This window comes from Aptenodytes patagonicus, chromosome 6, assembly GCF_965638725.1.
Source record: "Aptenodytes patagonicus chromosome 6, bAptPat1.pri.cur, whole genome shotgun sequence".
Taxonomy (NCBI): Eukaryota; Metazoa; Chordata; class Aves; order Sphenisciformes; family Spheniscidae; genus Aptenodytes; species Aptenodytes patagonicus.
The window spans coordinates 69,703,066-69,718,205 of NC_134954.1; the positions used below are offsets into that span (position 1 = coordinate 69,703,066).

At 36.8% G+C, this 15,140-nt stretch overlaps 1 protein-coding gene across 3 annotated transcripts in view; it reads left to right on the plus strand.

The window, feature by feature from the left end:
- The window catches only part of SPOPL (speckle type BTB/POZ protein like), a 78,179-nt gene that overhangs the window by 17,347 nt on the left and 45,692 nt on the right, over positions 1-15,140 (plus strand). For 2 of the 3 annotated variants that reach the window (XM_076343111.1, XM_076343112.1), the window contains exons 2-10: positions 568-702; positions 875-996; positions 1,266-1,417; positions 4,468-4,595; positions 9,088-9,265; positions 9,360-9,415; positions 11,070-11,192; positions 13,457-13,599; positions 13,684-13,737. In XM_076343111.1, coding sequence (XP_076199226.1) covers positions 625-702; positions 875-996; positions 1,266-1,417; positions 4,468-4,595; positions 9,088-9,265; positions 9,360-9,415; positions 11,070-11,192; positions 13,457-13,599; positions 13,684-13,737 — 1,034 coding nt within the window. In that variant the 5' untranslated portion in view covers positions 568-624. Of the gene's footprint in view, positions 1-567; positions 703-874; positions 997-1,265; positions 1,418-4,467; positions 4,596-9,087; positions 9,266-9,359; positions 9,416-11,069; positions 11,193-13,456; positions 13,600-13,683; positions 13,738-13,970; positions 14,005-15,140 lie in introns of those variants that run through there. The other variant, XM_076343113.1, reaches the window with a different exon arrangement.

The following is a 15,140-nucleotide window of genomic DNA, read 5'->3' on the forward strand; positions in this document are numbered from 1 at the left end:
AGTTCTTTAGTCGAATCTGTTGGCATTAAAGACACAAGGCAACCATGAAAGATGTGTGAAGAAAATACTACTTTAAATGCAAGTTTAGTATCTTACCCTCCCTTGAGAAATCCCAGGATTGTTTGAACCTGTTCTACTCCCAGGTGGCTAGGTGCTCTTTCAGGACTGAATGATGCCTGTGTGGACAACTAACGCATTTGTACTAACAACTGAGTGCTCCCAGGGCCCTAGTTACTCTCCAAATCAAAGGAGAAGATCCTGAAGAAAGTTATAACATGACTGGAGTGATCAAGGTGGTAATTTGCAAAGGTGATGTTGAAATAATGTCGTTAGTGTTATTATATGATGCATAGGCACTTGCTTTTATAAAGTACTGCATGAGGATTCAGCCGGCAGATTTTGAGTACAAGTGGTCATTAATGTGTGACACCTAGCTTGTCTAAATACCAAAGCCATTGTCCTCTTTTCAAGTTTAATTTCAGGTGTATCGTTTAGTAAACACAGTAATATGGATTTTTTTTTCACACTTAAAAAGGGTGAACAAAATATATGAATTACTTTTTTTAGGAGAATTACTGAAGTTTGGATTGCTATCTTGATACTATAAACCTGCAATAAGTGGCAATGTCAAGGGTTCCCACCCCACCTCCTCCTGGGGAGATGTCCAGTGGACCTGTGGCTGAAAGCTGGTGTTACACACAGGTAATCTATATAAATTCCAATGGCTTTATTTTCTAGTTGTAATTTTAAAAAAAAAGACCAAACAAAACCAAAACTAGAAATACTGAGTTGTGCTGACAGTCGAACTAGTTATCATAGTTAATGCTTGATACGTAATTGTATGTTACTGACATTTTCTACATCTTTTGTTCAGGTTAAAGTAGTAAAATTTTCCTACATGTGGACCATTAATAACTTCAGTTTTTGCCGAGAAGAAATGGGTGAAGTTTTAAAGAGTTCTACCTTTTCATCAGGGCCAAATGACAAAATGAAGTGGTAAGGTCTTTATTCTAGCAACTGCTTTGGTTTTTTGTCTGGGTTTTTTTCCACTTGCAAAAGTTGCAAAGTTAAAGTGCAAGAAATGTACGAGTTTTAATATTTATTTGAAGTTTTACTATAGGTACGGATTGGTTCTAATTTCAAAATTTCAACATTCATAAGGGAAACATTTGTTTCGGTAGCATGTATCATTGTATCTTATAAAAATATTTCTGAATTTATTCTGGGTATGATTTAAAAATGTACAATTTCTGCATTTCTTTCAGGTGCCTGAGAGTGAATCCAAAGGGATTAGACGATGAAAGCAAAGACTACCTGTCATTATATTTGCTTTTAGTCAGTTGTCCAAAAAGTGAAGTCAGAGCAAAATTCAAATTTTCCCTGCTGAATGCTAAAAGAGAAGAAACAAAAGCAATGGGTAAGGGAATCTTAATGTATTGCATGTGGATTTGTAAGAACATCCCAAAGAAAATCAGAGTTGTAATTTTTTTCAGTTAAGAACAGAATTTAATATTGAGCTAAACTTGTAAATACCTTTTTTCATATCCCTTTAGAAATTTAATTAAAAACCTTGTTCATGTTTCACGCATTTCTGATCACTAAGCTATGTTAATTCTGTCCTGAACAGTATAAATTACTACGCGTTACTAACTGCCATCACTCCAGACTCTTGTCACTCAGCTTTTCTAGCAGATTATTCTTGCTTCCTGTTAGTAGGGGTATATTTGCTTGTTTCTAGCTACAGTGGAAGAAAGTGTTTGATTTCCATTGTTAATTAGGAGAAGCATGCATGGTTTTTTTTTTTTTTAGACACTCCTTTACAATGTTTTGGTCTACTTCATCTGATTTACACTGTAATCAGTTTAAAAACATGAGCCACGTACCCAAGGGTTTAGAAGACTTTGAAATAATTGGTGATTTGATTTAATTGCCTTCTTGATATGAAAAATGTATGGCTCTTAGTTTCAAACTTACAAGCACAGCCTTCACTGGAAACGCTTTTTGGGAAAGCTGGAATTCTGATGAAAACATGTAGTTTAATGCTGGTCTGCACCGAGTTTGTGCTGTTGCTAGTCCTGTATATGAAGAATCTGTCTACTTTTCTTCCCTCATCCTACTCCAGGACTTAAGAGATCTTGTAGGGTGTGTTCTGTTGCAAGTTCTGAATTTCTTGGAAAAATCTATAGTTCTCCAGTACCCGTACCCAAAGTTCATGCTACTTTTTCCTTATGTAACTAGGCCCACTTGTAATCTTTAAAGTAAATCCACAAAACTGAGTTCAGATCTAAAAATTAAATGGTTGGACTTTTTGGAAGGAAAGTAAATGTATATATTTCACTCTATTTATCATCTTCCTATGGAGTTGGTTGCTTCAATCCCTGCAAGACTCCTGGTCCTGGAGCTTACATGAACAAAGCTACACTTTTATACATTTGGTGGATCATGACTTTTGGCTTGAGTCAGTCTTCCAGTCCAGTAGTGGATTGGTGTATGTAATTAAATGAAACTGCAGTGTGTGCATCAAAAAATATTTTGAGATAATAACAGAATCACAGAATTGTTGAGGTTGCAAGGGACCTCTGGAGGTTGTCTAGACCAAACCCCCTGCTGAAAGCAGGGTCAGCTAGAGCAGTTTGCTTGGGACCTGTCGTACTTTGAATACCTCCAAGGATGGAGACTCCACAACTTATCTGGGCAACCCGTTCTAGTGTTTAACTAGATATTGCTGGTCCTTTTTTGCCTTGAGGGTTCACTGCTGGCTCTTGTTCATTTTTTGTCCACCAGGACCCCAATCGCTGGTCAACTATTTCTTCCTGATCAGTAAGTTTGTAGCAGACACTGAGCACAACATGGCTCACATTGGCCTGCCCTCTCATCCTGACCCATAAACTCTCAGCTGGCTCATCGTCCATCGCAAGGCAGAGCTCCATGTGTTCCTGCAGTTCTCATGTAAAGGGCAGCTCCCTTGCCTCACCTTCCTGGCCTAGCCTCCCTAAAAAGCCCGTACCTGTCCGCTGCAGCATTCCCATTGCGTGAGCTATCCCACCATGTCTCTGAGGCCAAGGAGATCGTAGCCCTGCAACTGCGCCCAGACCTCTAATTCCTCCTCTTTCTTCCCCATGCTGTGTACATGAGTTTACGGGCACTTCAGAGAGGCACTCAGTTGTGCTGATTTCCCAGGAAATGTATGAGGGCTTTCTTCGTAATGCTGTCCTAAATGAGGGACACGCAATGTAGGATGGAAGGATTTTGAGAATCTGAAGATTATATGCCAAGTGGTACTTTAAATGCTAAAAATCACAAGGTGCTAAAACCCAAAAACCCTCTGAGTAGCTGTGTCTTCAGTTTCTGCAATAGTAGCTATCCTGTATTTGGCACTACAGGAATTATAAACATCTTTTAATTTTGGAAAATTACCAACAGAAATCTTATTTCTTGGACTTTCCAGCCATTTACCATCTGCTTCTGGAGATGCTCTGTTTTCATTTATACAGTATAATGATGCCCGGCTGTAGATGTCCTTTGTAAATTGATAATTCATGCATAGACTGCTGCTTCAAGTGATGAAGCTGTGTATAAAATAGGTAATGAACTAACATTTTAACTTGATTAGAAAGAAGAAAAATACATTTACACTTTCATGTGGTTTTATTTTTGTAGTTTTGTATACTTAAATTGCTACTGATCATTTAATTTCAGAGGGTTAACACTGGTTCTTGCTGATAACAGTAAAAGCTACCAAGTTAACTGTAGTGTAGAGAAGTCACTTTCCTGATGTCTTTATTTTGGATGTTGTAGAAGAATCTATCTATCTATATAATTAGCACATCTGATGGATTAAAAAAACCCAACCCTCTCATAGCTATGGCTAAAAGGTAAATATACATAATATCTTTTTATGACCAAAGAAGTAGTTTGTTACTTGAAAGCTTTTATTTCTGTTTTGATTTTAATGCTTTTACTGTATTTCAAAATAATTTCAACCTGTGAAGCAAGATTTTTTCATTTCAGGAAGAAGTCAAAACAGATTGTTATGACAACTGCAGAAATGTTGTCAGAATGCATTTGTGTTGACAAATTTTTTGTAATGGTACTTCCCTGTGAACAGTTTCTATTTTGACACATTGGTGTTCTTAAACATTAACTGGAAAACTCCTCTCTTGCTGGATGGTGCCTAAGATAACATCTAAGGAGATGATATGGTTTGACTTGCAAATTCTGCTCTAAGTTCTATCAAAAGTTCTGCAAAAAGTTCTATCAAGTGTTTTATAAAATACCACTATTAAAACATTAAAAAAAGTTTTAATCAGTTGTGGGTTTCCTAAAAATGTGACACATACAATCCAAATGTGTTAAATCGATTCATTTTTGGATTAACACTTAGCCTTAATACAGAAGGTGTAGGTGTTATTGTTTGTTAATATTTTTATTTAATTTGCCTTATTTGTACATAACTGTTTTTATCAGAAAGCCAAAGAGCGTATCGATTTGTGCAAGGCAAGGACTGGGGTTTTAAGAAATTTATCCGAAGAGATTTTTTACTAGATGAAGCTAATGGTCTTCTACCAGATGACAAGCTTACATTGTTTTGTGAGGTGGGTATAGTTTAAGTGGTAAGCTTTTAAATAAAATATTTTCTGCTCTAATAAATAGAGGTTTATGTTGATTTAAACAGTAATACGCTATAAAAGTTGATTTCTGTAAACTATAAATAAGATACACATTTACTTGCTTTGTCTGCATCGTATTTTCTTTTTTGATACGTGTACACTGAAGTGTAGAATAAGTCTGAATTGAGCACTTGTAAACTGTTGGTGGTCTTCATGAATCTGCCAGGATAACGTTAGAATCGACTATAGAATTACTTATGCAAAAGGTGACTGATATGCGCTGTCTGTAGAAGTAGTACTTTACTGAGGTCACTTTTACTTAAAGAAGTTGTACTTGGAATTATAGGATTGTTTTTCACTGGATAAGCAAAAGGAAATGTCTGCATGCTGGTACGCATTATTAAAAAAAAAAATCAAACAACTGTCAGAATCTGTATTCCTGTGATGTCATAATTGATGGCTTTAACCAATGAACAGGTCTTTCAAGTAAATTAAACGTTACATTTTGTTTTTTGAACAAGTGCAAGTATCCTGTAGAAGGACTGCTTAATACTGAGAATTAAATTTATACCACAGCTCTCGATATTAACTTCATGGTGTATTACGGGTCACTTTTATAATATCAGTTATGTTGGTAACCTAAATTATCATATTAAAATTCAGTAAAAAGCTTACTCAATGTTAAAAATGGAAACTGGAGAAAGTTGCAATGTAAGTACAGTGTATGTTAAATATACATTGGCAAGTTATCTTTGCTGCCATAAAGTGATTAGTGGCTTAGGAGGATGATAGATGCTCTAACTGCTAATAAGTTTGCTTTGATCTGTGTATTTACAGGAAATGTGTAAAATTGTCTTGGCAAGATTACATTTTAATTATGTGTCATTATGCTGTGTAGGAAGAATAATTGAAATGTGGCCCCTGAGACTAGATATTGCAAATATAGTGCATCTTATTTTCACTTAGACAAGTTAAATTAGCTGCATGATAAATTTGTTATGAATACAATTATTGGGTGATAAAAGCAGATGTAACAAGTGTTTTATGGTTCTGTAAAGATACTTTTGAGTATTTTCTCATTTTAAGTTTTCCTGGTAATGGATACTTTGATGTAAATGAACAGCTTTTAAAAATAGTGTTTGGTTTTGGAAATAGGTCACTATCTAATTTTAGAGATAAAGTTGGTTTTTTTTTTTTAAATTGAACAAATACTGAATTTTCCAGAGAGAAATAGTTATTTAAATTTTTATGCTAATCTTTAAATATAACTGTGTTTCCCTACAAAACTTCTCGATGTTTTAATGTGAGTGGCTTTTGTGAAGTGTTTGACCTACCCTGATTATAAATGCTGAAGGAAGTACAACATTTAGTTGTGCACAGTGAGCATGTTAAAGTAACTTCTGGCTTGTTTCAGGCTAAAACAAAAAAAATTGGAAATCCAAATATTTTTAAAATTTGTTTATTCAGATGTGTTCTTCTAGCTCTTCAGCTGTCATTAGAAATAATAGGTGGTGTTTGAAGGACCTGTTTCTATAGACAAGTCTGAAGTTTTTGTCCTTTTAAAACTTAACTGTAAGTTCTAATTTCTGTGTTTGCCTTCCTACTTGTATCCTAGTTGGAAGACTGACTTACCGCTTCTTAAAACTATATTGCACTTGGCTTGATAAAACTTACCAGATATAGCAGGTATTTAGTAAAGGTCACTGAGTACCAACTGTGCTGGTTGGCTCTTCTTTTCTCCCTGTTGGGTTGCGGAAGGATTATTTGGTATTCCTTCTGTGTTGCCGAATGTTCTTATGATCAGCTGGATATGTCCTTGGATTGGAAACTGAAGGGTTGTTAAGTAAAATACTTTGCAAAGTCTGGTGTTGGCACTGACAAGTGACCTATTGATTAAATACTTTTTTTTTTTTTCACACAGTTCTCACTTTCCATATAATCTGAAATTACTCAAGCCTTGCAAGTATTTTCATTTGCTAATAGAATAGTAAATTCTCTTCAGGGACGTTTTTCCTAGTGAGTGCTTTCACAGGTCTCTTACCTAGTTTAGGTTGAGAGAGTAGTCTAGGGTATCACTTACGTCATCTTTACTATTAGATCACCACAGATTCAAAACCAAGAAAATGATACACATTATCCATGTTAACTGTCATCTCACACACAGAACTTGTTCAAGTCCTAGTTTATACATTTTTGTATACCCTTACACATGAGGGTATGCAATGCAAACAGGACCTGTGCCCCAAAGTATGCATGCCATGCAAAAGCCGCGTGTTGGATAGCTTCCTAAGAAGTAAAGTCAGGCCTTGTAGAGTACCTGGAAATCCCAGCTAGGTTGCTACTGCTCTTTGAGATAGGTTGTTCGCTATTAGTTCTAGCATCTCCCCATTGTCCTGCAGTGTAGTGAAGAAGGACCTTCACTCGTGCGAGTGACTTGTATAAACACAACTCTAAGGTGCCTGAAGCAAGCATTTGGTATCAGGTGTTGAGACAATCATAAAACAGTCACTTTTAGCCTCAGATGAGTTTTCAATAGTTATGTGCGATTGACTTGATTGGATTTCAGCTTGATTTAAATAAATTAAAAAAAAAAAGAGAAAGCACTTGATTTTAAGCATGCCATCTGGACAAGTGAGATATGAAATATCAGACCCCCGTAAGTGTTTGTATTTAGGATCTTTAAAAGTTGTTACAACCTATAGACAATACATGCCAGGCCATTCAGATGTAGGAGACTTGAATTAAAATTTTGCTCAGGTTATATCTTAAAAGGATGGGTCGTAGCAAATTGTTGTGTTGCACAACTATCGATATATATTAGAAACCATTCTAAAATAGCAGAAGCTTGGAACATCAGAGATCAGTTTAAGTACACATAAAGAATGTGTAGATGACCTTCCTAGGCACTGTCTATAGCTAACAAGAGGAGGCTGTGCGGACAACTCGGATCATGAACTTTGAGTCAAGTCTCTGGAGAAGCAGAACTCTCCTTTGGCAACAGAAGACTAGCTTTGCTAAGCTAAAACTCCATTTGTGTGTATGTATATCTCCTGAAATCACTCTGTGCGTATGAAAACTGTGAAATAGAGTACACAATAGCTCTATAGATCTTTCAACGTTATAAATGTATAGTCTTACTGTGAAAGTGGAATTTTGCAGTGCTTTGGGGTATTTTTTTTTTTCCTTTTAAAAGGTGGAAGAATATAAAGGAATTTCTTATAATCACGAGGGGGTATGGGATGAAACAGGGAATTAGGCAATGATTCAAATCCCCAAGCTGCTGTCTTAATTGGATCATCTTCCTCTTCTGATCTGGAGTTTGGTTTGCAGTGCTCTGACTTTCTGTGAAGCTTAGCTGTGCTATTTTTGCTTTATGCCAGATTAATTCCAGATGCTGTGCCTGTGGAAATCAAACAAAGCACTGATCTTAACAGTGTCAGCGTTTTCTCTTAATATATAATCCTAATTTTCTGTATTTGGGAGATGCAATGATCAAGATCTCGTAGTATGACTCTCTTCTTCTTTACGAAGGTTTTATTCTCAGGGGTGTGCTCTCAGACAACAGAAGTAAAACCTGCTGAGCTCTTCTGTTTTCCCAACATACTGATTAAAAGGGCTTAGTATGTAAAGATACTTGAAGAAAGCAAGTAAGAATGCTACTGTCCTGTTTACTTCTTATGTGGAAGACTTAAACAAGAGGAATAATGGCAATATATTCACTTCAGATGCGCATATTTCACAGTTTTCTTAACTAGTTCCATACAAAAATTACGTCCTGTGAGCATGCATTTCACTATTACATCTTATATTTCATTGACTTAGATTTCTAAAATAATGGCTTTTAATCTTGTTTGGAAGACAATCACTTGTGATTCCTGCCTCAGCTGGGCACAGTAAAATGAAGTAATGAAGGAGCTATGTTACTTGCACTTAGTTTGCATTATCACGTTGCAGGTTAAGTATGAACTTACTGTAATTAAAATTAGGAATGTCATACTATTCAAAATTTCTATGGATTATTCTTATGAGACTTTTCTGTGACCTTGTGATCCTGATGGTCTGTTTAGAATTTTGTATTGTATATATTTTACTTAAATGCGTGAAGAGTGTTGAACTGTTAATTTATCTCTGAAGGTAGCGTTAACTTTGTTTTGATCCCACTGGTTTCCCAAGAACTGTATCTGTCCTTGACTTATTTACTTTGGCATTTGTCAGGTGGCATGTGGTATTGTGCTCTTTCTTTTTGTTTTGGTTGGATAAATACACGATATTAGAGTCTCTAAGTAAAGCCCTATTTGTTTTATGTTACTTAAAAGTAAACTGTAAAGCATTGGTTTACGGTACCGGCCTAATGCCAGAAACAGCACTGTTTTTTGCTTTGCTTTGGAATTGCTGAAATTCTAGCAATAGGTACTGTAATTTAATTATTATTGGCATTCAGTTATGAAGGAGTTGTCTTGCTGTGATTTTCTGTTAGGTAAGCGTGGTCCAAGACTCAGTAAATATATCAGGACAGTCTAATACAAACACTTTGAAGGTACCTGAATGTCGACTAGCAGAAGATTTAGGGAATCTCTGGGAAACAACAAGATTTACAGATTGCAGTTTTTATGTAGGAGGACAAGAATTCAAAGCTCATAAATCTGTCCTTGCAGGTACTTTCTATTTTTGTATTGCTATTATTTTGTAACTAAAATCGCTAAAAGTTTAAAATCTGATTATATTTAATATTTACTCTTCTCGCTACAGCACGATCTCCAGTTTTTAATGCAATGTTTGAACATGAAATGGAGGAAAGCAAAAAGGTAAGCCTTACTGAAAACTTTACACGTAAATATGTGTACCTTGTGAAAAAGGGAAAAGTTGCAGAAAACTTGAAGCATTGCAAGTTGAGTAAGATGAGTACTGCATGATGCTGCATGAGTGGAGAAGCTACTACTCCTGAACGCTTTCCCGGAGAATTCTGCGGGAGTTTCTTTGCATAGAAAGAGCAGGTAGGGCTGACTGTGGAGAGGTTCTGGAGGATTTGTTCTTTCAAATACTTGCACCTACCCTAGATCAGTTTGTTTTTTTTTTTTTAACATTAGCTACTGATGTAATTGACCTAGTAATCTCTGCCCCTTTTTGCTTCAGTTTATACCTTCACAGAAGCCGAGTGACTTGACTAAGGTTTTGCTATAGTATATTAAAACTTTTTATATGGTAGCTAGGACACAAAGAAACAACAGGTGAATTATGACTCAAATTAAGCCCTGAGGCAGTGAAGCACTCCTTTTCATTCAGTTTCTGCTGGCACTTGACCTGTTTAAGTGTTTTGGATGGATAGTTGCTTAATCAGCGCAGAGAGCCGCTTCTGCTTTTATGCACTTGATATCTCCCACAGCGAGGAGTTGTTTGTGTCTTTCATGAAGAAGAATATCTAAAATGGGTTGGTTGTAGGCAAGGAACGGATCAGCTTACTGAAGGTTTGTAATAGATGATGGTCACTTAGTCTTGGAGGCTGCAATGGTGCCACTTGTGGGGACAAAAACATCAGATTAATATGGTGCTGTAGTGCAACTGAGTTTCACAAACACGGCATCTTTCTTCCCTGCACTTCTCCAATCTGGAAACTTTCACAGGTAGAATTGGAATATTGGAAGCATTTTATTGGGATTTCTGGACTGAAAGAAACCCAGACATGTCCCAGCTTCAGTAATGTGCCATGTTGGGGCCCTTCACCTTCATGTTAGCAGTAAATCTCCAGTGCAGCCCTACTTCTAAATGCTGTATATGGTTCAGTGGACAGGAGACCAGAACGTGTACATCTCGTGCTGGTAGCCTGTGATTTTTGTACCCCATTCAAAAGTCTGGTGCTTCTACATATTTGACATAATTTCCTACTTCGTTGGTTGCTTATAGGGGGGATACTATGAGAGGATGGGGTCAAGCATGCAATACCACAGACTTATTAGGAAGGCCTTTAGCTACATGATGTCAATTAGATTTGCTTTGTTTGCTTTTTGGATTCTGAGAATCAAACGTAGGCTGTGTTGACTCAATTTAAGTCGAGCCAAAAATGGCTCGCTTTGTTCTGTCTGCTGCTCTGATTTCTGATATTCCAAGCACATCATTGTAGGGTTGGAAACTCAGCAGCGCTTTTAAATATTCCTGAAACTGTGCCTTGATTTTTATGTACAGCCTGTGCAGTAGTCTCCAGTCTTAGACATTTCTAGAAAAAAGTTGCAATTACTTTTTATTGCCTAAGCTTTTCCAACTGATTTCTACCTGACTTTAAGAGCTACCGATCTTAATTACTTTCTGCTTAATACTGTTGAATGTTAACTTAAATTTGTAAGGATTTTGTATGATGGATGGCAAATGAAAACTTGTAGCACGCATGCAGATGATATTTGATATGTTCACGTTGAAGTTGTAGCTAACTTCCAGAGGCTTTTATTGATTTTTCTTCTTTACCAGAATCGTGTAGAAATCAATGATGTAGACCCTGAAGTTTTTAAAGAAATGATGAGATTCATTTACACAGGAAAAGCACCAAACCTTGAAAAAATGGCTGACAATTTGTTGGCAGCTGCAGACAAAGTAAGTAATAGACTCCTGAGTTCTCAAACCTGATGTTTGCTTGTGGAATGTTCTTCTAAAAAAAAAAAAAAAATCTTTTTTTCAGATTGATATATGTTTTGATTTTTTTTAAAATATGAGCAGCAGATCTCATCAGAAATGGAGAAAGATGGGAAAGAATAGACTTTTTTTAGCAGTAGAAGGCTGATAAATCTTTCTTGACCAGAAGTGTTTCAGATATTAATTATATTTACTATCAAATTTTTTTTAGAAATTGGGGACTATTAATATGGTTTAGAAAATTGGTCTTGAATAAAATGTATCCTATATCTTTGTATTCTTGAAGGGGATTTATACAAGTGTTTGAATTAACTGTGCTCCCCAAAAGTACTGCTACTTCAGAACTTTTTTTTTTCTTCCCTACAAACGTAATAGTTCTAATCATTCATCTCTTCTTTGTTGGGATCTTGTATTCTCTTTAAATTGTCGCTCTGTGAAATACTTTTTCTACTATGATTTTTGAGATGAGGGGACTTAGCACAGCAATTCAGGTGAGATTATTCCCCTTCATATAATAATTTACAGTTTTCTAACTTTTTAAAAACTTGACCAAATACCTTGTTTTTTCTTCACTGCTTTACAGCTTGAGTTGAAATTTTAGTTAACTGTGTGTCCTCTGAAGATAGCTGTCTTTCCCTGAGGAGGCTTAAGTAGTTTAGAATCCAGAAAATACTCACTTTAGTGTGTGTAATCTGAAACTTTTTCACTCTCAGCTGAGTATGGCAATTTCTTAAACTACCTTTGCAATTTCCGAATTGGTTATGCAATCATATCCGTAAAACATTAGTGGTGAAAACTGCCTGTTCTCATAATCAATCCTAATAGAAGTCATTTAAGATAATAAAAGTCATCCCAGTAGTTAATGTCAAGAAACAATTTTTTTTTTTCCTGGCAACTTCATGTGTTCTGTTTTTTCAAGATCTCTTGACCTGGCACTGCCCTGGCTTTGGTGACTTACCAGTCTTATTCTTTTTGCCTCTCATTGCCAGCGTCTCATCTTCCAAAACTGATAAACTGGTTGTGTTTTGTCAAGTTTCAGTACGCCCAAGTGGGAAGGTGAAATTGTGGTGTTTTATGAATGCTGGCTTTTATTTAGGGCATAATTGATAGATGCAGAGAGTATTATAAGGTACAGTTGTATGATTGTCTGCAATAGCAGGAAATAGTAACGGTGAGCTAGGAGGTCCCAATAGCTTTTTGTAACAGTTAAAAACTGCTAGAAACTTTCTGCTATTCCTTCTGAATGTGAAATAATCTAAAAATGAGTGTTCTGCATATTACCAAAGGCATTACACTGCTGTATGACTTGGGTGGGTACGGATTTGTTATAATAGATGTTTATTTACTCTAAACAGAGGTATCCTGAGGAGTAGTATAGTAATAAAATGGAAGTAAAAATGCATAGGTCTAGAAACATAGAAGTTAGCCCAATAATTTGACTTTTATTCAATGGCGTTTCTTCATTGCATAGAACAGTTGCTAATACAAATGTATGAGTGGCGACTTGAATATATGCCGCTTGCACATCTAAAATTCTTTTTAGACTTGAAAACTGTATCTGAAGGGTGCTAAACTAAATGGGATGGGTAAGATCTCAGTAGAAATGTATACAGATGAATGAAACCTGTTCAGACTATGACTTCCTTCAAAAAAGAAGCCCAGTTTATTCATGCGAAATATAATATGGGAATGTAATTATTTTACATCAGTTTTCTGGTAGGCTGTGTCAAAGGTATGGAAGAAATTAAGAAATTCAGAGATAGGGGTGGGGGTAAACTTGGAACAAGCTAGTTTCAAACAGGCTAATGTATTTTCCCTTGGACAGTTTCATGAAACTTTCCATCGTATAATTTCTTGCCCCTTGCTTTGAGATGTAAACCTGTCTAATGATGACTTTGATAAAGAGCCCGTGTCTGTTCCTTGCTCTTCTCCCTTACCAACCTGAAGGAAAACGAAAACTTCTAAATGAGTTATTTTTGTTGTTTTAATAAAAGTTCTCCCAGTAAAGCATTTGATCGGTTTGTGTCAAACCTAATGCATGTCTTACATTTGAGGACTCTTCAATGCAGTGTATTGAATTTTGAATTACTTGTTTGGAAGCGGTTTGATCTTAAGCTTGGGAGGCACCAAGCATTTTCATGACTGGAGCTATCTTAAAGACTGTAGAGGTAATGGTAGAAAGAATGAGTTTGAAGAATGATTAGTGTAGTTTTTTCTTTTATCAGTATGCACTGGAACGGCTGAAGGTCATGTGTGAGGAAGCACTCTGTAGTAACCTCTCGGTAGAAAATGTTGCTGACATTCTTATCCTCGCAGATTTGCACAGCGCTGAACAGTTAAAAGCACAAGCAATAGACTTTATTAACAGGCAAGTAATATTTATGGTACTTTAAATATATTTGCATTTATGCTTTGTGTACCTTTTCAACATTAGCACAGTTCTTTCTTACAGGTGCAGTGTTCTTAGACAACTTGGGTGTAAAGATGGGAAAAACTGGAATAGCAAGTAAGTTTCCCTGCCTCACGATGTTCTGTACAAACACTGCTAAATAGACTGCAAATCTTAAGAACTGTTGCTTCATTGCCACACTACTGAGGCCAGTCACTGACTGGAAGTAAAGTAGGATTCAGCAGATGCTACCCCAGTTATGACTCTGACTTCCCCTTTAAATGATAGGGAGAGTTAACTGCCCTCCAGTGTGAGACCGTAACAATAGCTGGTTTTCATTCCTCTCCTAGGGACATATCAGTGCTATGAGACGGTGGCAGCAGCCACCACAAGAGAAAGGAAGCCATTCTCTTGACTAACGAGGTTTGTGCCTGGAGGAGTGGCAACCCCAGTGTGGTTTCAAGACTTGCCTAGGTCAATCGGAGCCTGCAGTGTTGCCTGAGCCTGCAGTATTTCCAAAGAAAGGAGGGCAGTTGCTCTTTTTGCCTTCAGCGACATGTTTGTGCACCTTCCCACATGCCAGCCCTAGTACTCTTAAGGCCACAAAACTCGTCAGTCAGGTCCCTCTGATCTGGCTGACTCTGTAAGTGCTCATGCCTGCACTGGAAATCGGTTGAGAATACGTGGCTCAGACAGTAGGACTGATTGCAGCGTGTACTTAAAACAGCACAAGTGAATCATGGAATAGAAAAGACAGCCAGCTTCAGAATAGCCAGTGGTAGGCTGAAACAGTAAAAGGACAGCAGAGGACTTACTTCTTACCGTCAGAATCTCCAGAGAAGTTAAAAGCTGTGTTGTACCAGTTACTTTAAAATTAGAGTGTTTCTCCTTTTTTAAAAAAATAAAAAATCTTTACAGGCCTAATGATTGAGCCTTATGTGGAAGAGGAAGGGGGTGGTAGAAGGGAAATAGTAAAATACCAGTAGAAAAACTAATAAAGTCAGAATACATAACAATGTAAACTAGTTGATGTGTTCCTTCTCAAGTGATTTGGAACTTAACTGAGCTGGATTCTGTCTTGGATAATTGCTAGTAAAGATGCTGGTCATCTTTGCTTCAAATAAAGCATCTACAATAAATCAGGGAAATAATGTGAGAGGGCCGGGCTTAATTTACTGACTCTGGGCACCAGGGAGTCTGAACTTTGATATTGTTTCTCAAGGCACCTACCTTTACTGACTCGCAGCAGAAGATTAAAGGTGTGCATTAGAAATCTGCAAAAGGTTTTTGAGAGATCGTATAGTGTAGAGGTCAGCTGCCAACTTTATGCTTGACAGTGTTCCTGAAACAGCATGAGGGTGCTCGTGAAAGGCTTTTGAAAACGCAGGGCAATGGAAACTTGGGATTGATGCATGAACTGTTGGTTCCAAATTACAAATTTGTCCTGTGTCAGTGTGGCATGCATCCCAACCAGTGTAATATTCTTCATGTGCAGAGTGAGTTTTATGCTTTTGGTTTAT